Source organism: Chiloscyllium plagiosum, chromosome 6 (genome assembly GCF_004010195.1).
Source record: "Chiloscyllium plagiosum isolate BGI_BamShark_2017 chromosome 6, ASM401019v2, whole genome shotgun sequence".
Classification (NCBI taxonomy): domain Eukaryota; kingdom Metazoa; phylum Chordata; class Chondrichthyes; order Orectolobiformes; family Hemiscylliidae; genus Chiloscyllium; species Chiloscyllium plagiosum.
In genome coordinates, this window is record NC_057715.1 from 58,187,852 (window position 1) to 58,213,630 (window position 25,779).

At 41.2% G+C, this 25,779-nt stretch overlaps 1 protein-coding gene across 4 annotated transcripts in view; it reads left to right on the forward strand.

Moving 5' to 3' along the window:
- The window catches only part of ccdc90b (coiled-coil domain containing 90B), a 39,951-nt gene extending 15,240 nt beyond the window's left edge, over nt 1-24,711 (forward strand). Inside the window, exons 3-9 of one of the 4 annotated variants that reach the window (XM_043691639.1) lie at nt 3,308-3,411; nt 8,681-8,782; nt 17,689-17,730; nt 18,529-18,600; nt 19,614-19,667; nt 23,612-23,726; nt 23,829-24,711. In XM_043691639.1, the coding sequence (XP_043547574.1) occupies nt 3,308-3,411; nt 8,681-8,782; nt 17,689-17,730; nt 18,529-18,600; nt 19,614-19,667; nt 23,612-23,726; nt 23,829-23,887 (548 nt within the window). In that variant the 3' untranslated portion in view covers nt 23,888-24,711. Of the gene's footprint in view, nt 1-3,307; nt 3,412-3,445; nt 3,792-8,680; nt 8,783-17,688; nt 17,731-18,528; nt 18,601-19,613; nt 19,668-23,611; nt 23,727-23,828 lie in introns of those variants that run through there. The other 3 variants (XM_043691642.1, XM_043691640.1, XM_043691641.1) reach the window with 3 other exon arrangements.
- Nucleotides 24,712-25,779: the final 1,068 nt, after the last annotated feature.

Here is a 25,779-nt window from a genome sequence, read left to right on the forward strand (position 1 = left end):
CATTTTAGTGACGGCAGAACAAGTCTTTTACAAAATTCGCTCTGGATTCCAACCCTTAATTTTGCACAAGGCCTTGGCTAGACTGAGAACCCATGCCAGGGAACCAGGTTAAGTGTACAAGTTCTGTTCTAATGTCTTGTGAGAAGCAGTTGGTTCAATTACAAGAGATTGTAATAAAAGGTTTGGGCCCAAGCTTGAACAAATTGGACGAAAAAAGATTCACCTCAATTGAGGTAACATTTTCTGATTAGAAAATGGCTGCCAGAATCCAGTAATTATTAAATATCTAGACGTTTTTCAGGAAGATCTTGGGACTATCCAAGGAGCCAAGTCAACCTTGCATGTTGAGCAGGAAGCAATTCCATGATTCTGCAATGCCTGCTCAGTGCTGTTTGCCTTACAAGGCAGAAATCAGAAGACTGGAAAGCGAAGGAGTCATTAAACCAGTCCTGTTCATGAATGGGCAGCATTGGTTGAACTAATTATGAAGCCCAATGGGTTGATTCACCTTTGTGGGGATTTTAAACAAATGGTCAACAGCTTTTTGCAGCTGGATGAATACTCAGTCACTTGCCTGGAGGATTTATGCGCAAAGCTGTGGGGGGGCTGCCCTTCACAAAGCGCTACATGAGCCACGTGTACTTGTATTTGCAGTTAGATGAAGATTTCCAGAAGTATGCTACAACTAATACCCGTATGGGTTTGTACCAAATACGAAACTGCCATTTGGGGTATTTTCAGCCTGTGCAATTTTTCAGTAGATGATGGAGAACAGTTTACAAGATCTACCCCAGATTGCCGTTTATCTAGATGCGTCGCTAATAACAGGAAGACCAATGGGCGGCACAGTGGCTCAGTGGTTAGCACTGCTACCTCACAGCGCCAGGAATGGATCTGGGTGGGTTGCGCTTCGGCGGGTCGGTGTGGACTTGTTGGGCCAATCCACACTGTAAGTAATCTAATCTAATCTAATCTAAGGAACACTTCGAGAACTTGAACATAGTTTTTAGACATTTCTTCCAAGTGGGCGTATGCCTTAGAAGGGAAAATCGTGTGTACACAGGCACCGCAATGACCTATTTGGGTGACCAGAGTTGACTAGACCCATTGAAAGATAGTGAAAGCAATTAAAGTTACCCTGCTCCTGTGTCTCCCAAGATTAGGTCTTTCCTTGGGCTGGTAAATTATAATAGAAAGTTTATACATAGCCTGGCCTCCATCTGACACCTTTTTGTTTCAATCTCTGAAATATGTTCAGATTCTGAAATGGTTGCATGGCCAAGCCACAGCTTTCATGGTAGAGATAAAGCAACTATCTTTGTCTAAGATGTTGGCACACTATGATCCCAAGCAAGATCTGGTATTGGCATGCAGTGCCTCCCTGTATAGCATTGGGGTAGTATTAGCTTATAGGTGGCTCAATGGAGAGGAACGCCCCATAGCGTATGCATCCAGAACTTTGGCTAATGCAGAGCATAAATATGCCCAGAAAGAGAAGGAATGTTTGGTAGTCATATTTAGAGTTGGGAAGTTCCAGCAATAGCTTTTTTGTGGAAGTAACTTTGTAATGATAACAGACGACAAACCCCTGCTTGGTCTACTTAAGGAGAACAATGCTGTGCCGCCCGTAGCTTCAGGCTGAATTCGGCAGTGAGCTCTAATACTGAGTGCGTATAACTACAAGTTAGAACACCATCCAGGAAACCAAGTAGCAAATGTGGATGCACTGAGCTGCCTCCCAGTGGCAGATACACCACTAGTGATACCACTGGAAGAGTCTATAATGATTTTAAATTTTCTGGTCACACTTCCAGTCACAGCTGACAACATCAGACTTGGGATGTAGAAAGATCCGATCCTGGCAAAGCTGAAACAGCTGGTGTGATGGGGGAAAGATCCAGTCTTGGCAAAACTAAAATGGCTGGTGGTGATGGGGGAAACCAAAGGGCTGTCGCAAACCAAATGAAGCTTTTTTGGACTCTGAGAAGCAGATCACATATTATGGGGAGCAAGAGTGATTGTCCTGAGCAAAGGTTGCTGCCACATACTGGCTGAACTACACCAGAGACATCCAGGAATTTCCAAACTGAAGATGCTATGCCTGGTGACCAGTATTGATACAGAAAAGCCGCATTGGTGGGGCAATGTCCTCAGAGCCATCAAGGACAAAAATTACCACTGGCAGCTCGCCACATTCATGGGAATGACCAGGTAAACGCTGGACTTGGTTACAAGTCGACTATGCAGGCTCTTTCATGGGCTTATTGTTCTTAGTCATTGTGGATGCCTCCTCAAAATGGCTGGACTGCAAATGACTTCAAGAACACAATAATGGTCACAAGACACCTCAAAGCGAGAGAGACCGTTTACTATTTGGGCCAAATTGTATTGTAGAAGCTGTGGGAATGGTCCTGCATGGGTAAGAGGCATGATCAACGAAAGGTCAGGTAGGTGCAGCGGTCCTGAACAAGCACGTGGACCAAATGAAAGCTGCAAAACTCGCAAACGGTGTGGGAGCAAAATGTGCCTGGCTTCTCAACGGCCTTTCCGACTGTTCTGGAACCCATGGGTTCTCCCTGTCCATCCGGTATTAACGACACCTCAGAATCTGAGATGGACATAGCGGATATCACTATCCCAATGCCTTTGTCACCTGAAGGAGAGAATTAATTTTTTTGAGCTGCTCCAAATGCAAGAGGCGAGCCACTGTGCATTACATGCTGCCTGTATCAGAGGCAGAGTTGGAGGAACCTGAACTGGTGCTAAAATGCCCTGGGAGGAGCAAAAAAAAAGAACCAGCCTATGTCCTCGGACTCTGGGGGAGGGATGTAGTGATTGGAACAAGGTCAGCCAAGTGGACCTCATAATGAATTCCCTGGTTGGGGCTGTTAATCTGTTCCAATCTGAGAACCCTGTCTGATAAATAAGAACGTGAATGTCAGACGTTCTGTTCGCTCTGAGGGAACTGGATCAGTGTCAAGGACTCGCCATGTGTAAATAAAGGGTGAGTTGGAGACAGGATACCATCTCTGTCGAGTTATTTCACTCCCTGTGCATAAATTGCCATATTTTCTGTACCTTACAACAATCACAACATCAAATTCACCATCATCTCCTCACCACTTTTTGGGCATCCTGAGGCATTGTAACAACCTGTATAAATGCAAATCTTCCTTTTACCTGACTGCTCAGTTCAGATAAGGAGCCTATCAATGAGCAGTCATTTAGGCAGCAAAAGAAGTAGGTCAATTACAAATAGAAATATTTTAACGATATCTTTATTTTTAAATTCTTTTTTAATGATAAGGTTTTCAAAAAGAACAAGCAGAGGCTGTAGTCACAATATTAGCAAATTTAACTTGTGCTAATATGGAATCCACGTACAGGGACATGGTAACCAAGGCACAGCAGGTAGGTGGAGCTTTTGTACTAGAAACTGGCTTTTAAATCTCATTTTTCTGATAAAATGAAAACAAATGGTGAAGAATGGTGTGAGAACCTTTATGGGTAAATCTACTTCTGACTATCCCATGAAAGGTGAAGAAATTATCACAATTTACTGCACAACTTGATGAAAAATGCCCATCTTTTTAAAATAAGAGGAATAAAACACGAGAATCTGGGAAACCAATTATTTAGATCATTTAAATCACAAATAACTGCCCCTTTTTTTAGAAACCCAGGCCTGGATATTCCATTGAATCTCTGATTAAAGCTGACTCTGTGGGAATTGATGATTCTAACTGGCAACTTCCCAGTGTCTGGAACTCTCCAAAGGAATCCATTAAAAGGTAGATAATTGAGAGGGTTCTGCTTCTGTTAGGTTAATAGTTACCCAGGGAAAGGTAGACGATTGGATGCCAAGTTTAGCTCCTGGGTAAAGAGTAAGATGATCCACTAACTTATACACCTGTCCCCCACTTCTGCCTGCCATCACCAAGACATCTACCAGTATCCTGTCCAGGAACTACACTGCTGGCCTGAGCCTCCAGGGCCCAGTACCCTGGTGCCCACTGAACCTGCTCACATCTCCATCCTCCCACCACAACTGCACTCCTCATTCCCTTGCAAACCTTGCTGAACAACATCTGCCCCCTTGCAGGCAGGCACTGTCATGCCCCTTTTGGCAAAAGTGAGGACTGCAGATGCTGGAAATCAGACTCTACATTAGAGTGGTGCTGGAAAAGCACAGCAGGTCAGGCAGTGTCCAAGGAGCAGGAAAATCAACATTTCGGGCAAAAGCCCTTCATCAGGACTGAAGGCAGAGAGCCTCCAGGGTGGAGAGATAAATGGGAGGGGAGTGGAGTTGGGGAGAAGGTAGCAAAGAATACAGTGGGTGGATGGGGGTGGAGATGAAGGTGAGGGTCAGAGAAGAGGGTGGAGTGGATAGGTGGGAAGGAAGATTGGCAGGTAGGACCAGTCATGCCCCTTACTATTGTAGTATTTGTCTTTCTAATTGTGAACTGCCCTTGCATTAAGCTTTCACTGACTTACAAGCAAGGTGATTGGACATCAACATTTCTGAATTAGTTATCATTTAAGAAATGCTTTTTTTTTGTTTTTCCTACCAAAGTGTATAATTTCTCATTATTCCATCTGCTGTGCTTTTGCCCACTTGTTCAGCCTGTCTATATCCCAAGGAAGCCATGTTGCATCCTCCTCACAACTCCCACTTCCACCTAGTTTTGTGTTGTCAGCAAACTTGGAAATATTACATTCAGATTATTGATTCTGATTGTGAACTGCTAGAGTCCAAGCACTGACTCTTGTAGTAACCCATTGGCCACAGTCTGCCAAATTGAGAATGACATGTGTATTTCTACTCTCTTTTCTGTTTCTTAACTAGTTCTCAGTCTATGCCAGCACATTATCCCCAACCCCATGTGACCTAATATTGTTTAATAACCTCTGTGTGGGATCTTGTCAGAAACCTTCTGGTCATCTAAATTTATATTATTTGATGGATCACCCTTATCTATTCTGCCAGTTATATCCCCAAAACCTCCAAAAGGTTTATCAAACATGATTTCTCTTTCATAAATTCAAGTTGATTCTGCTTAATTCTACCATTATTTTCTAAGTGTCCAGTTGTCAGATTCTTTATAACAGATTCCAACATTTTTCAGTGTCAAGCTAATGTGAAGATATGTGCTCCCATTATCCCTTCCCCCTTCACCCCTCTTAGATACTGGGAATACATTTGATACCTTCTAATCAGCATGAAACTTTCCAGAATCTGTAGACTTTTGATTAACCACCCAATGCATCCATTATCTCTACAGCCACCTTTTTCATCATTAGTACAGACCTACTTTCAGTCTCATTAATTTCCCCAGTAAACTAGTTAACCAATAATTTCTTTCAATTCCTCACTCAGTGGACCCTTGTTTCTCTGCAAATGTTTTGCACTTTTCTCCATGAAGACAGACTCAAAGATCCCAATTTTGTTTTTGTTTTTTTTTTCGCTCCTGGGTTAGGAGTGTAGAGGGACATTTCCTGGCTCAACAAACCCAACCTGGGAAAAACTGGCTCAGGTTTTCATTCCAGAGTGGCAGGGTTCCTTGGGAGACAGGTTGGACAGGATGCTTCCATGCATTAGCACTTTTAAAAGGTTAATAAAAGAACGAGCATTGGTCATCCTGCAGCTGTGTCATTATATTGGCAATTACAACATATCAGCTTACTCCTAATTATGTTGATAATTCAGCTATGTTGTCGCAAGCTGCATGCATTCTGATAGAGAGCCTTTAGTTTTGCCTCTTTTACCTCTTTGTGTATTTTGACCCTACTTACTGCTGGCCGTTGTTTCTCCTGCCTTACTGTTTGGATTAACACTTTTCTTCCTACTATTACCAGCTTTGCTATTCTCCTATTGAAATACTCTTTTAACTTTCCATTCCCTGCCAAATTTAAACTCTGCCCAGCAGCACTAGCAAACCTCCCTGTGATGATAACGGTGCTACCAAAGTAAATCCTGTCTTCCTTGTACAGATTCTGTCTGCCCCAGACCCAATTTCAAGCCATCCATCCTGCACTCTCTCCAGCAAAATGTTTGTTTGCTCTATCCCATTTCTATATTCACTAATAGTTGGCACTTTGAGTAATCCTGAGGTTACTGCCTTTGAGGTAGCTCCTCTGCCCATCTATGTAAATGTGGACCACACCTTTTGTTTACTGTTTGTAAACCCTTACCCCATTAGAATGTACCGCAGCTGCTCTCTGACATCCTTGACCCTGGCAACAGGAAGGCAACATACTAATCCCGGAGTCACGTCTACAGTCACAGATATACTGTCTGCTTTCCTCTAACTATTGAATTCCCTATCACTATTGCCCTTTCAATTGTTCTCTCAAAATGTGTTTGAAAGGAGTGGGGAAATTCCAGAATTTCAGCTGATACAGTAGTAAAGATACATCCATTTCTGGAGGAAAATTTTGAGGAGATGGTAGTCCTGTGATTTTGTCTGCTTTTGTTCTTCTTCCTGGCAAAGCTCAAAGTTTGGAAGTGATGAAATAATGTTGATAAGAGTTGTTGCAGTACATATTGTAGATCACCACAAAATTCAGCCACACGAACTTGGGGTACTGTGGGTGGATGGTGAGTTTCTCTGATTTGGGAGTGTTTCTGTGGCTGCACCAAGCCAGCAGAGTAGTGTGGAATCCATCACAGTTCTGGCTTGGTGCTTGTCAACGGTAGCAAGGCTTTAAGGAGTCAGCAGGTGAACCACTCATTGGGGAGGACCTAGCTACTCACGGAAGCATGGTGGTTTCTCCAGTTGAACTTAATGGTAACTCCGATCTCCCCACTGGTGTTGAAGTTGATATGCATGAAGGTCATGAGGATAAGTTTATTGCAGAAAATAAGTTTCCCTGCACCATGTCAGGGTAAATCCAAAATGTAGCTTTTGTCCTGCTGCAGGTTGGCATTGACACTTTGCTGTCAGAGGAACAATAAGTGGAAATGTAAAATTATCAGTGAGCTTCTCCCACTTCTGCCCTTTTAACAAAAGGAACATCATTGATAAAGCAGTAAATTTGACCCCCCTTGCTGCTGGCCTTTATTTCTCCTGCCTAACAGTTTGGCTTAACATCTTTCTTCCTACTATTACCAGCTGTGCATTTCTTCTATCGGAATACTATTTTAGCTTCCTATTCCTATGCCAAGCTTAAACTCTGCCCAACAGCACTAGCAAATCTCCCTGTAATGATAATGGTGCTACCAAGGTAAATGTCAAAGAGTGTGGTGCTGGAAAAGTCTATGTTTCAGGCATAAGCCCTTCATCAGGAATGAGACGCAGGCCGAGATGGGTGGGACGTCAACTTGCAGATCGTTTCAGAGAACATCTCTGGCACACCCGCACCAACCAACTCCACTGCCCTGTAGCTGAACAATTTAACCCCCCTCCCACTCCGCCAAGGACATGCAGGTCCTGGGCCTCCCCCATTGCCAAACCCTAACCACCTGTCTTGGGACCCTCCAATCACATGGGATTAATGTGGATTTTATCAGTTTCCCCATTGTCCCATCCCATCCCCCCCAACCCCCCCTTTATCCCAGTCCTAATCTCCCAACTTGGCACTGCCCAGCACCCACTTCCCCACCCACTTCCCCACCCACTTCCCCACCCACTTCCCCACCCACTTCCCCACCCACTTCCCCACCCACTTCCCATTTATCTCTCCGCCATCTTGGCCCACAAGCCTTATTCCTGATGAAGAGCTTATGCCCGAAATGTTGACTCGCCTACTCCTCTGATGCTACCTGACCAGCTGTGCTTTTCCAGAACCACATTCTTTAACTCTGATCTCTAGCATCTTCAGTCCTCACTTTCTCCTACCAAGGTAAATCCTGTCTTCCTTGTACAGGTTCTATGTCCCAGACCCTATTCTAGTACCCCAGAACTTTAAAGGCCTCCATCCTACACTATCTCTTCAGCAACAGGTTCATTTTCTCTATTCCATTTCTGTATTCACTAATAGGGCAGCATACTCAGTTGGATGCTGCCATGATGATAAGGGCTACGTAATGTTCCTCTCCTCTGATATTCCATTCTGATGTCTTCTGTAGAGTGAAGCCCACACCATTGTTACTAGCACTCCTTTCATTCTTATACTAACGTTTGGGAGGAGGCCTCAGTCATCCAGCCCCTCCCCTATGAAGCAATTTTCAGTAGGCCAATTGAGAGGGGTAGCTGCCTGTAAATAAACGTGAAGGCTAGTAGCAGAAGGTTGTTAGCGTTAGATGGCAACAGGAACATTTTCTGAAAAGGGAAAATTACCATTGTCTTACCACCGTAGTCTGCTCTGTCACCCAAGAGAGACAACCAGTGGTGGTTTAACCTGAGGTCACCATGCCTCAGGCGAGGGGAGAGGTTGAGAAGGAGAGTCCTTCATGGTAATCTCAGCTGGTGTGGGAATTGAACGCATGCTTTTGGCATCGCTCTGTATCGGAAACCAATCATCCAGCCAACTGGGGTTTTTCTTAAAAAAAGGAATCAATGATGTTGAATTGCTTTCTATTGCTCCTCACTGCCAATAAATGCTTTCAATTATTGGCAGGGCTGACTAAATTGCACAGGACAAAGCAGAGTGGAAAAACAAGAAGATTGTTCTCATTGTATAGAATTTAAAAACTACATAATGTTATTGTTTTGGATCATCTAATGTCTGTTTCTTTCAGGAAATAATGCTGCAACAAATCATGGCCCATTTAGACTCCATAAGAAAGGATATGGTTATTCTGGAGAAAAGTGAATTTTCTAACCTGAGGATGGAAAATGAGGTATGACTCCAAAATACATAAAATACGAGTAGCTAATGAAATTAACAGCTTTGAGGGTTGGATTGAAGAGCTCCCAATATGGGCACAGTGGTTGCATTGTGAGATTAACTCATGCCCGTTCAATGTAAAAACAGACTGCATGGCAACTCCTTAACAGTTGTGCAATAGAAAGATTGCTGCATGCTGAATGTGTGGTCAGCTGTGGTGGAAACTTTCCCTGGAATTACAAGCTATTCTTGATCAGGGTGATCATGAAACCTTTGTCAATTGTCATAAATACCCAGCTGGAACGTGAATGTGTTTCGGGGAAAGGATTTTGCTGTCTTCACACGTGACTTCAGACCTCAACAAAATGGTTGCCTTTTCACTGCCTTCTGAAATGGTGGGGCAAACTGCTCTGTTGAATCAAACTGGTTAAAAATAAAAGCAACGAAACTGGATAGTTTTCTTTATATTGAACCCCTAGAGATGGGAAAGATATTAAATAAATATTCACGTCAATGTTTATTATGGAGGAAGAAATGGTGGCTTGAAAAATCAGGGAAATAAATATCATTGTTTAAAAACCGTTCATGTTATAGAAGAGGAAGTTCTGGCATTCTTGGACATTATAAAGGTGGATAAATCTCTGGGACCTTATCTAATGTATCCCAAAATGTTGTAAAAAGTAAGGGAGAAAATTGCAGCATCCTTTGCATAAATATTGCAGTATCTATAACTGTGGGTGAGGTGCCAGATGATTGGAGGGTGGCCAATGTTATACCTTTAAGAAGGATTACAAGGAGAAACTATGGAACTATAGACCTGTGAGCCTGATTTCAGTTGTGGGTAAGTTGTTGGAGGTGATTCTAAAAGACTGCATTTATAAAGCCTTAGAGAGGCAAAAAATTGATTAGGGATAGTCAGCATGGTTTTGTGTGAGAAAAGTTGTCTCTCAAACTTGCTTGAGTTTTTGAGTAGGTTACCAAAACGTTTGAGGGCAGAGTAGTGGACATTTTGTTGGACTTCAGTAAAACCTTTGACAAGATTTTGCATGGAAGACAAATTAGTAAATTTAGGTCATATGGGATTTGGGATGAGTTTGCCAATTGGATACTTAATTGGCTTAATGGCAGGAGACAGACAGTGGTAGTAGAAGGCTGCTTTTCAGACTGGAAACCTGTCATCAGCAGTGTACCACCGGGATCAGTTCTGGGTCCTCTTTTGTTTGTCATTTATATAAATGATTTGAATGAGAATATGAAAGGCAAGGTTAGTACGTTTGCAGTCAACACCAGGTTCTTCCCGATCCTGACCGCATTACAGTCTTCATCCAAACATGGACAAAAGAGCTGAATTCAAGAGGTGAAGTAAGGTGAAAATGATGTCAAAGGCAGTCAAGGTAACATTTGACGAAGTGCATCAGAAGCCCTAGAAAAACCAATGTTGTTGGGAATTCGTGAGGAGGAGGCTTTCCACTTTTTAAGTTGTCATTAGTTCAGGGGAAAATGGTTGTGATTGTTGGAGGACATTCATCTCAGTCAAGAGTTCCTCAGGGTACGGCCCTGGGTCTAACCATCTTGAGCTACCTCACCAGTGACTTTTCATCCAACCTAAGTTCCAAATAAGCAATAGGCAGTCATCAGTGAGCAATATTCAGCATCATTCATGACTCCTCCGATATTTTTTTTAAGATTACTTGCAGTATGGAAACAGGCCCTTCGGCCCAACAAGTCCACACTGACCTGCCGAAGCACAACCCACCCAGACCCATTCCTCTACATTTACCCTTTCACCTAACACTATGGGCAATTTAGCATGGCCAATTCACCTAGCCTGCACGTTTTTGGACTGTGGGAGGAAACCCACACAGACACCAGGAGAATGTGCAAACTCCACACAGTCAGTCACCTGAGGCGGGAATTGAACCCAGGTCTCTGGCGCTGTGAGGCAGCCTGATTATAAGCAGCCTGTTATATTCAGCAAAAACTGGACAACATTCCTACTTCAGATGAGAATGACAAGGAATATTCATGGCACACAGAAGCCAGGTAATAACCATCTCCAGTAGGAGAGAATTTAACCATCACCTCTTGATGCTGTCAATAAGGTTACCGTCACTGAACTGCCCACTACCTGTATCCTGGGGATTATCATTTACCAAAAGCTGAATTGCTCCAGCTTTAATACTGTAGCTACAGGAACAGGTCAAAGGCTAAGAATTTTGCAGCAAGTGACTAACCTCCTGAAGATCTAAAGTCTGTCACTGTCTACATAGTACAAGACAAGAGTTTGATAGAATATTCGCCATTCACTTGGATGGGTGCAGCTCCAAGAACACCAAAGAAGCTCAACACTATTGAAATGAAGAAGCTCACCCAGGGTATTTTAAAAACAACTTCTAAAATCACGATCGCTACCACCTCAAAAGATAAGAACAACAGATACATGAGAGAATCACCGCTTGCACATTCCTTCCCAAGCCACAAACAAAAACATCCTGACTCGGATCTATATCACCATTCCTTCACTCTTACTAGGTCCCTTTCAAACAGCACTCTGGGTGTCCCTGCTCCCCAAAGACTGTTTCAGTTCAAGAAGGCAACACCTCCAAGACAATTTGGATTGGACAATAAAAGATAGCCCAGCCAGTGATGCCCATATCCTGTGAAATAATACCTTTTGTCAAAAGCACTTTTTTGTTAACTATATAGATCAATAGCTGCATACATGAGCAGGGGGTCCAAAATCATCATGCTAGGATTGCTCATTTTTTGAGGCACTGGATCATACAGGACCTCTTTTGAGCTTGAGCACAATGAAGCACAATGAATATCAGGGGAGGGAAGGCAGGCTCAAGGACTTTCCACACTGAGGAAGGAGTTAGAAAGGATCGAAGTGTATCAGGAGACCCTCCAGACGTACTCAAAAGGCAGTGCAAGCAAATGAATGTGGAAGTCCATTAGTGTGGCCAGATAGTCAAAGATCTTACGTGAATGGACAAGGTTTACAAATGCCACATCTTAACCCATTCTACTACCACCTACAGGCACCTCTCATTTTCCTATTACTATTACGCACTTAGCAACAATCTCTCAGAATTCATTCCAAATGTTCACATGCTTCAACTCCCACTCAGGTATTACATGATAAGAAACTGGAAACTGAAGTATAGGAGACCTATTCAAACATATTTGGACACACCCCTGAAATTCACAGGATAAGTAGATCTGTTGGTGAAGAAAACATTCAGGATTTTTTTTACATTAGTCAAAGAATAGCTATGCTACAGCTAAACACCACTTAGACCGTAACTAGTGCATTGTGTACAATACTCGTCACTACATTATAGAAAGAGTATGATTGTACTCTCTTTAGTACAGAGAGCATTTATGGGGATGTTGCCATGAGTGGAAAATTTTAACATTGAGCAAAGATTTAGATAGGCTAGGGTGGTTTTAATTAGACAACTGTGATCAATGGGAAGGTTTAATTGAAATGTATAAAATCATAAAGGGCTGCGATAGTGTGAAAAGAAAGGACTTGTTTCTCTCAGTAGTGTGTTCGATAAGCAGGGGCATAGATGTAAAGGAATTGGCAGAAAAATTAGAAAAAGAATTGAGAAATTCTTTCACCCAGCAGATGTTGAATGTTGGAAACTGAAAGAAAAAAAAACTGTAGAAACCCTTGTTGTACTTACTCGGATACACACCTGATGTTTCCTAAACTACAGAGCTATGGACCAAGAGCTGGAAAGTAGGATTAAGTTTTTTTTCGGCCAGGACTGACACAATGGACTATGTACCCTCCTTCATGAATTTTCTATTACTTATGTTCCCGATGCTTCTTTTCCTTTTCATGCACAAAAGACACCCACCATCTAGCTGATGGCAAAGGTTTTTTTCCCTGAACTTGGTCAGGTTATGCAACAAGCAGCAGACCACCATAAATCTGTGCTGCAGGACTCTTCATGAGTTGATCATCTTGAACAACCCTTGGGATATAAGGCCTCCTGGCACGCGCCTTTCTTCCCCCTTCTTCTGTCATTTACCACACCTTCTCCTACTCTATTAGCCTCTGTTCATTCTCCAATCAAGCTGCATTCCTAGGCGAATGTTTACTAGTATATAAGTGATGAGCAGAGGGATCTTGGTGTCCATGTACACAGATCTCTGAAAGTTGCCACCCAGGTAAATAGTGCGGTGAAGAAGGCATATGGCGTACTGGCTTTTATTGGTAGAGGAATTGAGTTCCGGAGCCCTGAGGTCATGTTGCAGTTGTATAAGACTCTGCTGCGGCCGCATCTGGAGTATTGTGTGCAGTTTTGGTCGCCTTACTATAGGAAGGATGTGGAGGCACTGGAACGAGTGCAGAGGAGGTTTACCAGGATGTTGCCTGGTATGGTAGGAAGATCGTATGAGGAAAGGCTGAGGCACTTGGGGCTGTTTTCATTGGAGAAAAGAAGGTTTAGGGGTGACTTGATAGAGGTGTACAAGATGATTAGGGGTTTAGATAGGGTTGACCATGAGAACCTTTTTCCACGTATGGAGTCAGCTATTACGAGGGGGCATAGCTTTAAATTAAGGGGTGGTAGGTATAGGACAGATGTTAGGGGTAGATTCTTTACTCAGCGAGTGGTGAGTTCATGGAATGCCCTGCCAGTAGCAGTGGTGGACTCTCCCTCATGGGCATTTAAACAGGCATTGGATAGGTATATGGAGGATAGTGGGCTAATGTAGGTTAGGTGGGCTTGGATCGGCGCAACATTGAGGGCCAAAGGGCCTGTACTGCGCTGTATTTTTCTATGTTCTATAAGTGTGTGACCAAAATTGGCTTGAAGTAAAAATAGTTTGAGTGCCTAGCCACACCGTTCCCTTCAGACATTTGTAGAATTGTAGCATCAGATGGGAGAAGTGAGCTAACAACAACCTAGGAGCAGATGATTCTCCCTTCTAAGTAGGTGCTGGTTCGTATTCCAGCCAGGGGTGGCTCAGTGGTTAGCACTACTGCCTCAGTTCCAGCCTTGAGCAACTGTGTCTGCATGGGTTTCTTCAGGTGCTCCCACAATCCAAAGATGTGTAAGTCAGGTGGATTGGCCATGCTAATTTGTCCCATAGTGTTAGGTGAGATAGTCATGGAAAATACAGTGATAGGTTAGGGGGATGGGTCTGGGTGGCATGCTTTTCCAAGGATTGGTGTGGACTTGATGGGCTGAATGGCCTGCTTCCACTCTGTAGGGATTCTATGATTCTGTGGGCTGTTGAATATACAAGAATGTGCTGCTATTCTGTACAAGGTTAGCGTTTTCAGCTCCAAAACGCTACCACTGACTGACAACACAATTTGTCCGCCCTCCACATTTAAGCAAAGATATGAATTGAATTTGTTAAATTCAATTTGTTTGTTAAATACAAGTGACAATAAATCAATGAAAAGTGTAATATGCCACCATGCTCCAGCGCCAATTTAACCTATTGCAGATATTAAGTTATACGTCTGAAATAAAACATGATTTAAAAATAAGTAAAAACAGAGTTCATCCTCCTCACTTGTGCTGCACTCAACATCCGGTGGCAGGGAGAGAGTCTCCACAATGGGCTGCAGGCCCACTAATGCCTCCACATCAAGGTCCATTCCAGGAATACCAATTGGGCCTACCGCAGCTGAAGGCCAACATCTCCAATTTCAATGCCAACTGCACATGCCGTCTTCTCCGCCGATGTCACTGTGATGGCCATTCCACCACCAGCACTGGACCCAACTAACAGTGAAGTCAGCAATCATCAGCCATCCTTCGCCACTGAGCCTACCTCGCCGCTGTAGCAGCTGCTGATATCAGTGCTGGGTCCCATGCTTGCCCCTCCGAATTTGTTTACTATGAAGATCTTTTGTGTTGGCTCACTCAAATCCACACTGGGCTCAGTTGAGTCCATGCTGGGCTGTCTCGGTTGTCGATGTTGTCGCCATGACCGAGCTCTTCACAGGAGGTAGGTACAAGAGGTAAAAAAGACAGAATGAAAGGAAAAGCAGATGGAGCGAACAAGCCCCAGGCTAAGGAGTCCTCTTCTATGTTATCTTAGAATGGGAATGAGATTTACTCTGTGTACTAGCAGCTGCACCAAATAGTGTCCAGGGCAATTCACCTCCCAAGTGCAAACAATATTATCCATGATTTTTTATTTTGTCCAGCCATGAGACCATTGCTGCTAAGTTTAATTTTTAAATATTGTTACTGCCTCATTCAGTTTGCTCAAAGCAGTGCTTTCAACACATTTGGTGTGACTCAGAGAGAGTAGTCCAACAGCATTACATATGTTACCTATAGGAGAAATTGAGGTCTGCAGATGCTGGAGATCAGAGCTGAAAATGTGTTGCTGGAAAAGCGCAGGCAGCATCCAGGGAACAGGAGAATCGACGTTTCGGGCATAAGCCCTTCTTCAGGAAGAAATGCTTGTGCCCGAAACGTTGATTCTCCTGTTCCCTGGATGCTGCCTGACCTGCTGCGCTTTTCCAGCAACACATTTTCAGCTATGCTACCTATAGTATGATCAATCTATTAGTGTTAAAATATTTCTAGTGATCCTACGCTCAGCCCATTTCTTAGTCTCGGCCATCAGTCAGTTGTAACTTGTTTTTAAGTCAAAAGGTTATGGGTTCAAGTCCTCTTGAAATGAAAACATCTATGCTGATACTTCCACATGGTCTTGTGGGAATGCTGAACTTCAAAAGTGCAGATTTTTAAATGAGATGTTAAAGATAAACCTTGCCCATTGAATGTAAAATCATTCTGTAACATTATATTTTAAAAATAGGACATTTCTCACCAGTGACCATCATCAACCTCTATATATCCAATCGAGCAATGTCACTGAAACAAATTGTAGGATTATTTGTCTCATTGTGTTATTTTCCCATCAATATGGCAAACCATTTATTGGATTGGTAACATTTTGCAGGCAAAAAGAAGTCGAGTTTACTGTGGAACCTATTTGGGATTGTAAGACTGCCTAGTTTGCTGGCTTTTGTGTTATACTGATTTCGGTGACCTCCAGTGGCAATAAAGGAACACTGCATGGTTTTTGTCAAATGAGATCTTGAATAAATAAATGTTGAGGCAATATTACAAGCTAATTTACAGCAACCAACTTATTTCCTTTTTAAAAATTCATTCTTTGGAACCAGGTTATATTGCCCATCTCTAATAGTCCATGAGAAGGTTTTGGAAAATTACCTTCTTGAACCATTGCAGTCCACGGATGTAGCTACAAACTCCGTGCTTTTAAATTCCGGGATTTTGACCCAACAACAAATAAAGAAAGGTGACATATTTCCAAATCAGATGGTAACTTGGAGGTGAATTTATAGTTTAGAGTGTTTCCATTTGCTTTTTCCCATTGACTTTCTACATTGCATGGTCACAGGTTTGGAAGGTGTTGTCCAAGAATCCTGGTTGAGTTGCTGCAGTGTATCTTCATGGTACACTACTACTACTGTACACCAACGGTGGAGGGAGCAACTAATTAAGATAGGGAATTGGGTACCAATAAAGTCACCTGCTTCAGTATGGAAATGTCAACCATTTTAAGTATCATTGGAGCTTCAATCATCCAGGCACATAGAGTATACTCTATCACGCTGCTGTCATTGCAGATGATGGACAGATTTTCCGGAGTCTGGACTGAATTACAGATTGCAGGATACAAAGCCTGACCTGTTTTAGTAATCACATTGTTAATGTGACTGGTCCAGTTAAGCTTCTAGTCACTGTTGACTGTTGGGATATTGATGGGGGATTTGATAACACCATTAAATGACAGGGGAGATGGTTGGATTCTCTCTCGTAAGTGATCATTGCCTGGTACATGTTTGGCATATGAATGTCGCTAACTATTTACCAGCCCAACCTTGAATGTTGTCCAAGTCTTGATGTATGTTGGCATAGACTACTTCAGTATCTGTGAAATTGTGAGTGGAATTGAACATTGTGCAGTTATGAGCCACAGCTGAAGATGGTCGGAACTCTTGACAAGCTCCTGCAGTGATGTCCTTTTGTGTTTATTACAACTCCAGTCAGTGGACTGTTTTCCCAACATTCCCAGATGTCTAATTATATAAAGCAGGATGTTAATGTTGGAGATTAAAATCTCAGAATTAATTTGAGGTGGTTCAGTACTAAATTTGGGCAGCACGGTGGCACAGTGGTTAGCACTGCTGCCTCACAGCACCAGAGACCTGTGTGGAGTTTGCACATTCTCCCCGTGTCTGCATGGGGTTCCTCCCACAGTCCAAAAAATGTGCAGGTTAGGTGAATTGGCCATGCTAAATTGCCCATAGTGTTAGGTGAAGGGGTAAATGTAGAGGAATGGGTCTGAGTGGGTGGCACTTCGGAGGGTCGGGGTGGACTTGTTGGGCCGAAGGGCCTGTTTCTACACGAAGTAATCTAATCTAATCTAAATCCCAAACTTCCCTCAGTTAACATTACTGTTGCACTTCAGAAGTTGAATATTTCAAAACATGTTATGCTACAATCTGAAAGTCTGAGGATATGCTACATTGGAAAGCTGTGCTATCAGATGAGTCATTGACCAATTGTCTGCATAAAAGGATGTCAGATATTCTGTGGCATCAGATTATTTTTTTCTGGCATTCCTCTAGCTAATACCACTTTCCTAATTAAGTTACAAAATGTGTGAATGAGTAGTGTTAAAATATATTATTCTAATCTGATAAATAATGTATTCCCAGCAACTAAAAAGATCAAATATTGATTTAATTGTGTGTTTGTTCTTTCTAACCGAATATCAGCATGCCACCAATTATATATCATTTAAATGAAACAAATAGTTTCTTTATACCTAAATAATTCTTTTACTTTGAAATGCTAAAAGTATATTTCATTTCAACTCAGTTCTTTGTTCTTTTACTAGAAAATAAAAATTGAGTTGGAGCACCTAAAACTACAGCTTTTGGTAAGTTGTTACATGGATTGATCTTGAATAATCACAATAATCACTCTGTTTTTTAAACCAACGGAATGCTGGAGAAACTCAACAAGTTGATCAGTATCTGTGGAGAGAGAAACAGAGATAATGTTTTGAGTCCAATATGACATTTATTCAGAACCATCTAAGTTCTAAAGAAGATGGAATGATTTTTATTATCACATATATCTAGGAAAGTACAATGAAAAGTGTTTTGTCACCACAATCTGGCACCATTTTGAGTTGCGAAAAAGACTAAAAAGAAATCACTTAAATAGAGTTTATCTTCCATACAATATGGGTCTTAAACACAGCTCTGCGGCTTCTGTAAGGTGTTCTGGGACTCAAGGGGTCCCCATTCCAGCTACAGCAGTGACAATACCAGTGCCCCAGGAGACCCAGCCAAACCCGATCCCCATCGCTGCCGAGAGTCCTTGCAGCCAGGTCTTGCCCTTCCAGGCACCACTACAAGTCCAGGCTTCAGGCCTACCGCCACCAGGAGTTCCGATTCACATTGTAGCCACTGGCCTGCCAAACCTGCTCTGGCCTTGAAGATGAAGCAAGAGAAAGACACAAAGGAGAGAAAAGGATGCAGCCATCTGGAGCAGACTTGAAACATTAACTCTGGTATTCTGTCTCCAGATGCTGCCAGACCTACTGAGCTTCTCCAGAATGCTGTGTTTGCTTTAGATTTCCATCATCTGCAATATTTTCTTTTTATTTGTCTGTTTCTTTAACACTTTCCCCAAATTTAATTTGAGCTGAGATGTACTCTTGGTTTTGCAGGATGAAGTTAAGAAAATCAGAAACGATACAAAGCTGGACATGAACTTAGAGAAGAGCAGAATTATGGATACGGTAAAGCATCATTGATACTTCAGTTATGCTGTTGCTATTCTACTGTTTATGTGCTGTCAACTTTGCTTGAAGTTCCTTCAAATTTTACTGATCCATTTTTCATAGATGGCATGTGGGCAAACTACAATAGAGTTGGAGGTGGAGAGAGAACTGAATGAAGGCAAGAGTAAGAAGTTGGGCAGAGGGAAGAAGGAAGCAGGGTAACTAACTGTGGGTAAAACAACTGTGAGAGAAGAACCAATTAGCTGCAGGTGTGAAACATATTGGCCAGGGACAATTGTAGTAAAATACGTCAATGGGAGGAAACCATGGCAAAGAATATTATGTTTGGCAGAGGTCATCTCCTGAGCAGTCTTCAGTGGTCATAAGTTCAAAGTGTTTTTGAAATTCCATTGATGGAAGATGAAATGTTCTGTTGTGGATAATGAGCAAATCAAAAATGGGCTTTGGTCTGGGTACTGAATTTGAAGTTTAAAATGTTTCACAAATCAAAAATTCACTTAAGACACAAAAAGAGACCATATTCCAAAAACCAAGGAAAGATTTAATTGAAGTTGAAAAGTTTTCAGATCAAGAAAAGGAATTTTAAAATAATGCAATTTGATCACTCTCACTTAATGTGATCGCAAAAATACATCTGTTCAGACATCAACTGAAATGAAAAATTTGCCCAGGAACCACCAAATGACTATACTACCACTAAAACATGCAACCAATTGTCTCAGTAAGTAATGATAATAAAACAGTTAATATTGAAACCATCTATCCCTGTGTCACCTGCCTCTTTAACATTTATTTTACAGGATATTCTGTACAAGCATAATTGGGATGAAAAATATTTTGAGGGATAATAACCTTCTAAACATTTTGAAATGGAACAAATCTACTGAGCTCCCTCAATAAATGTTTTGATATATAATGGAGTTATCTAAACAAATGTAACCAGCTTAACAGATCTTTTTATTAAGCAAGTATTAATACTTCACATCTATAATAATTTAATTTTTTATCAGTTTAGAGAGCAAGAGAAGTTGTTAATGACATCTAGAAATGAATTTACTGAACTGGTAAGTATTTATAACATTATTAATCCATATATATGCCAGGTTTTAGATTCTGGCAAAGAAATGTGAATTATCACTCAAAATCTATAACGCTGATGCTGCAATATTTGGTGTGAATGTTCTCGCACTTGGAGTAATCATAGAACTTTTCCTTTTATCATGCTATACTCAATTGTACAAATTAAAATTGTTGCAAATCCAAAGTGATTTAACAGAAAACATACAAAACAGAAATAAGGAAAGTGATAAGAAAGCTAACAAGAAACTATTGAAGAATTATAGAAATAGCCATTCCAGAAAGGTCAGTCAGGAGAACCTAGCTAGAAAAAAAAAGTCTTTCTAATCAAAAAAATCACCTTTTTTGAAGCATTTTCAATGGTCTTTTCTTCTCCTCAGTAACTAAAATCACTGCTGTCCAAAGAATGATTTGTAAAATAAAGTAATGATAGTCCAGAATTTGTTGAAAAGCATGGTGTACGAATTAATGTGCAAGTAGGTAGGAACTTGTGACAAGGGGACGCACAGTGAATTGTTTTTTACTATAGTCTAACAGCCAATTTGAGCTGATCCACCATTAGCTTAATGGTAACAGAATAATAAGGGTTTTAGATTACACTACAGTGTGGAAACAGGCCCTTCGGCCCAACAAGTCCACACCGACCCGCCGAAGCGCAACCCACCCATTCCCCTACATTTACCCCTTACCTAACGCTACGGGCAATTTAGCATGGCCAATTTACCTGACCTGCACATCTTTGGACGGTGGGAGGAAACCGGAGCACCCGGAGGAAACCCACGCAGACACGGGGATAACGTGCAAACTCCACACAGTCAGTCGCCTGAGGCGGGAATTGAACCCGGGTCTCAGGCGCTGTGAGGCAGCAGTGCTAACCACTGTGCCACCCACTTGGTTATATGGCCAAGTAGTAGTGTGTACAGCCAGAAGGTCTCTATTCAAATCGAATCTGTGCTGCAGTGTTTCCTCTAACATTCCTTTTTTTCTGTATGGACTTCAGAGGTCAGGATCTTTCAGAACCAGAAGTTATTGCTGTGATCCATGTCAGCACGCCAATGACTGTGTGTGGGACTTTAAAATGGCTGCAGATGTAACCTGTTGGGAACAGTGCTGTGCAGAAAGTGTTATAACATGTTCAAACACATTTCTTAAACCAAAAAAAAATGTTAGGATTATTGTGGCAATGTGGTATTGCTCCTACCCCTGGGCTGCAAGGTCTGGGTTTGAGCCCTACCTGCCATGGAGGTGTGTCAGAACGTGTCCAAACGAGCTGACTGAACAGCTTGCGTTGTTTTCAGAAAAACAAATTTTAGGAGTCGTGCAGTTCTACCTCGGGACCATAAGCTTGTGTTCAATTCCCACCTTCCCTAGAGGTGTAACATGACATGTCTGAGCAGGTTATTTAAAAATAATGTTTTTAACAGAATCCCACCTTAACTCTCCCAGTGGAGATCCTGCACCTGCATGTTAATTGCCCATTAAATGTGCAACAGAAGGTTGACTAGTGATTCAGTTTAATTGCCTTTGGAGAGAAAGCAGAGTCAGTGTTTTAGGTTCAGTGACCTTTCTTCAAGGCATCAATTCATTGAATCCCTACAGTGCAGAAAGAGGCCATGTAGCCCATCTAGTCTGCACTGACCCTCTAAAGTCCGTACCACCTAGACTGACCTGCACCCTATCGCTGTGACCCCGCGTTTCCCAAGGCTAATCCACCTGGCCGAGGAAACCTACACAGGCACAGGGAGGATGTGCAAAACTCCACACAGACAGTCACCCAAGGTTGGAATTGAACCCGGGTCCCCAGTGCTATGAGACAGCAGTGCTAACCACTGAGCAACTGTGCTTCTCTTCACTGTACCTGAAACATTGACTCTGCTTTCTCTCCATAGATGCTGCCAGACCTCCAGCTGTTTCTGTGCTTGTTTCAGATTTCCAGCATCCTAAGTTCTTTGTTTTTTAAACATATGATGCCATCACTATTGATGTAAACCACCACAGGAAAATAACAACAGCACATATGTGAAAGTAATTTGGTCTGCAATTTTAAATTGCTGAAGGTGCCAAGTGAAAGCTATCTTATTCAGCTGGACTAAAGGTTCTAAACATGCTCTTTATCTTGTGGTAGAAGAAGGTCTTAAATATTTTCTGGAGCTTGATGACTAGATTCTGATGATCTGCAATATCTTAATTCTCAGCAACATTTGCTGTAAGAACATAAGGGCAATGTTCCAATGTTTTTAAATGTTGACTCAAGTGGCTACTCATATGATATAGAAGTACATTAAAATTATTTGACTTATGTGAAAGTAATTATTTTAATTTATGAAATCTAATGACCAGTCTGAAAGAGCAGCAAAAGGAGGAGAGAGTGATAGTTTATTTGTTAGGAAGAGGATTGCTAATTTTGGTTAAAGGCTTTCCTGGAGATCTGACCACATGAGCTGATCACAGGACTTCTAATCATATCTTGGGCTCCAGCACATAGTTTCCATATGATAGAAGTAGCAAAATCAGAGAAGGCCATTTGGTCCTCAGTGTCTGTAATGTCAATTTCTTCTGCTTTTTATGTTCCTTCTTCTTTTTAAATGTTTAACCTACAGGATTCCAATTTAAATGATCTAGTCTTTACCTGTATCTTTATATTAGAAATAACAACACTCCATTTAAGATCCTTCCAGTAAAAATACTCAGTCTCTATGTATTCCTATCACCAGTGAAACGCCCTTTCATCATGTGCCCACATTTATAGGACAAGAGAACTTTGGAGCAGGAGTCCACCATTTGGCCTTTCAATTGAATTGAATTGAATAAGCTTTATTGTCACGTATATTAAATTGAGTATAGTGAAAAGTTTACAAGCTGCCACCTGTAGTGCCATCTTAGGTACAAGATACCTAGGTACAGATTCTTCAGTACACGTTCCTAGGGAAAACAAAAATTAGAAAAATAAAGAAATATAAAATCCAGCATTACACATCAGAGAAATAAAAAGCTCAGAATAACAGTCCTTCCAATCCAGTCCACACTGGCATCTAGCCTCTCATCAATGCCAGGCCTGGAATCATCCCCAGGCCGGAAGTCCAAGGTGAGGCCACACCAGGCCAAGAGACCATGACATCAAGGTAAGAGGATGCCTCACCACATCCACACTGAGTCCAAGTCTACACCAATACTGAGAATCCAAATCCGTGCCTTTCAGCCTCCTATACCTTTAATTAAGAGTGTGGCTAATCTTGTTGTGCTCTCATCTCCACTTTTCTGTTTGGTCCCATAACTCTGAACTCCCTTGTTATCAATCTAACTCAGCCCTGAATAAATTTAAAATATGCCATTTCCACTACATTAAGGGAGGAAAATGTCATAAGCTAACAATCATCTGAGGAAAACAAATTGCTTCTAGGTTTCACAGAAGCTATTACATGTTCCTTCTTTCTCAGTACCTCCTCTATTCAGAGTTTGGCTGCTGCTGCTAGTACATCTGCAGAAAATGTTAGTCCCCACACCAACTCTGTTCACAGTCTCCCCTTCCCTATGTAAGCCCTAATTCCCACCTAACATTAAATAATTCCTTCTCCCAACTCAGGAATTCTGCATTTTTTTTCTGCAAGTACAGTGTCAGCAAAAGTAGAACCACCTGAAAATGTCAATGATAAAAGGATTTGCATTTATAATTCCCCTTTCACAACATCAGACCTCAAATTATTTACTGTTAATTAAGTTTTGAAACATAACCAAAGTTGTAAAACCTATCAGCATATGCTAACACATCAAGATCCCATCAACCACAATAAGCTAATGACTCACTCGTCTATCTTAGTGGTCTACCATTGTCTACTATTACCTATCTCTTGGGCACAGAAATACAACATCCTCTAAATGCAATATAATTGTTCCTTGCAGATTGATTTGTGATTTTTGTTCACTTTTTCAGAACTCAGACACAGACCGTGCCATCACCGAAACAAACAAAAAAATTGACACCGATGTGGCTTCACTTAAGACCATGTTGGAATCACTTAAACTAGAAACAATGAGGTATCTTGCAGGTAAGATTGTGAAAGTGGGGTCGTTAAACTTGAGAAACAAGTTCAGCATTTTAGAAAAATCAGCATTTATCTAATTCTATTTTCTGCTTTATCGTTCTACAGCATCGGTGTTCAGTTGCCTAGCAATAGCCTTAGGATTTTATCGATTGTGGCAAAAATAGCAAATGAAAGATGATCTTCAGCAACAAGCAACTTAGTGGAACTTAACTATCTTGAAGATAATTCCATTAAAAAAATTGGGATTTTTCTGGAAAGAATGATTGTTGATCTGCTATGTTTTTAGGAAAGTCAGTTATGTTCCATTAATGTTAATTGTGTTTACAAATGATTCCAAAAACTGGATAGTGAGTTGAAACACAATTCTATTCTTTATTTGTTGTAACATTCTCATACGAACTGACTTTGGCTGTTCTTAACCCATTGCTGGTGAGAGTGGGATCATGGTGCAAAACTGACCTTCAACAGCTTCTTTATGCACATGGAATGTGTTGTGATATTCAGCATTTGGTGCTGCTTTAAGGCTTTGTTTCTGGCCTCTGTAGTGTTGTACAGCTGAGTCTGTTATGCTGAATGCTGTTGCTTGGTTGTTCAGCAAATAATGTAATCTTGAACAGAACTTTTTTTTACTTGCAATATTGATTGAAATTGATGAAAGTTGGAAGTGATGGATGTGGCAAGTGTCCAGGTAATTATGTAAAGTGATATGAGGAACTAGATAGCCAACTATTTCGTCCACATATTTCTGTTACTGTTTGTGCTGAAAAATGGTAGCAATTAAACCATTTATTCTCTGGAAAATTAAAGGATAAACAATTAATAACAATTTCTAAAAGTCACCTGGTATAAAGAAAATCACCAAGTAAAGTCAATTTTGAAAGATCACATCAGATGAGAACGTTGTCACAAAGATAATATTCCTTTTTGAAAAGGAATATTTGTATTATATATTCATAAAAATTAAAGAAGGTTGTCATTTTAGCATCAATTCCCACCTATATGTGTAGTGTGTTCAATCTGTTTAAGGATCTTGCACAAGCCAGTCTTAAGCAATGAAAATCTGAGAGTGACTACTGCCCCTTTGGTCTTCTACCAATTTCCTGTGTGATGGACTCGGACTCAGATATGAGAAAGATAGCTCAGGTTAATTCAATACCAGCTTCTACCCTACATGATCTCTCTGTAATCTCATCTGTTCCCTTTTCTCACAATCATAGCTCCACACCATTTTCATGTTATTTTCATGCACATTTACTGTAAAAACAAACAGAAAAAAGTGAGCAACAGCTCTAATTTGTTTCTATAGATACACAAACTTTTCTTAAATAGCTCTGAATGCACAGACCAACCATCTACGTCATTCAAGTACAAATATGACTTTGAATTTAGATTTGCATTTACAGATGTGTAGATTGTCACAAAATTATTGACTTGCCACATATGCATCATTGTGAGAAGTGAACAAGGAAAATATCTGCTTGCTGTAGCATGCATAGAGTGAAGTTGATTTGTACTTTGTAAGTGGTGCAAACTACCATCAGTCATCATACAGAATGCCTTAAAGGGAATTTGTTCATTGCTTTACGCCTGTGCAAGTTAGCTTTAAAGCTGATGATCATGTTTGCACTTTATGTATCAGCAGCATTTGCTACTTCAGTAACAAGAATTTATTTTCAATTGTTAAAATGTCACTTGTAGATCAAAGTATGATCAGTGAAAGAAAATATTTGGCTCCAGTTTAAGTACCACATAATCATGGCCAAGGCAACAATGATCAGTATATTTACTGTTCACTATATTTAGACCACTTTATTTTATGCATTGTCTATTATTTGGTCCAATATAGACAACTAGATCCAGGTATAGATGAAAACAGCAATACAAAGTTAAGGCAAATTTAAGATTTTAAATCAGAATCTGGATTATGCTGCAGAGCCTAATTAATTATTCCCTTCCCTCTAACCATATTTTCCCTGTAAAATTGACATTTGATCATCTTTCCTTGTGCAGTCATAGGAGATATAAAGACACCTAAATTGTGCCAAGGATTTTCTAG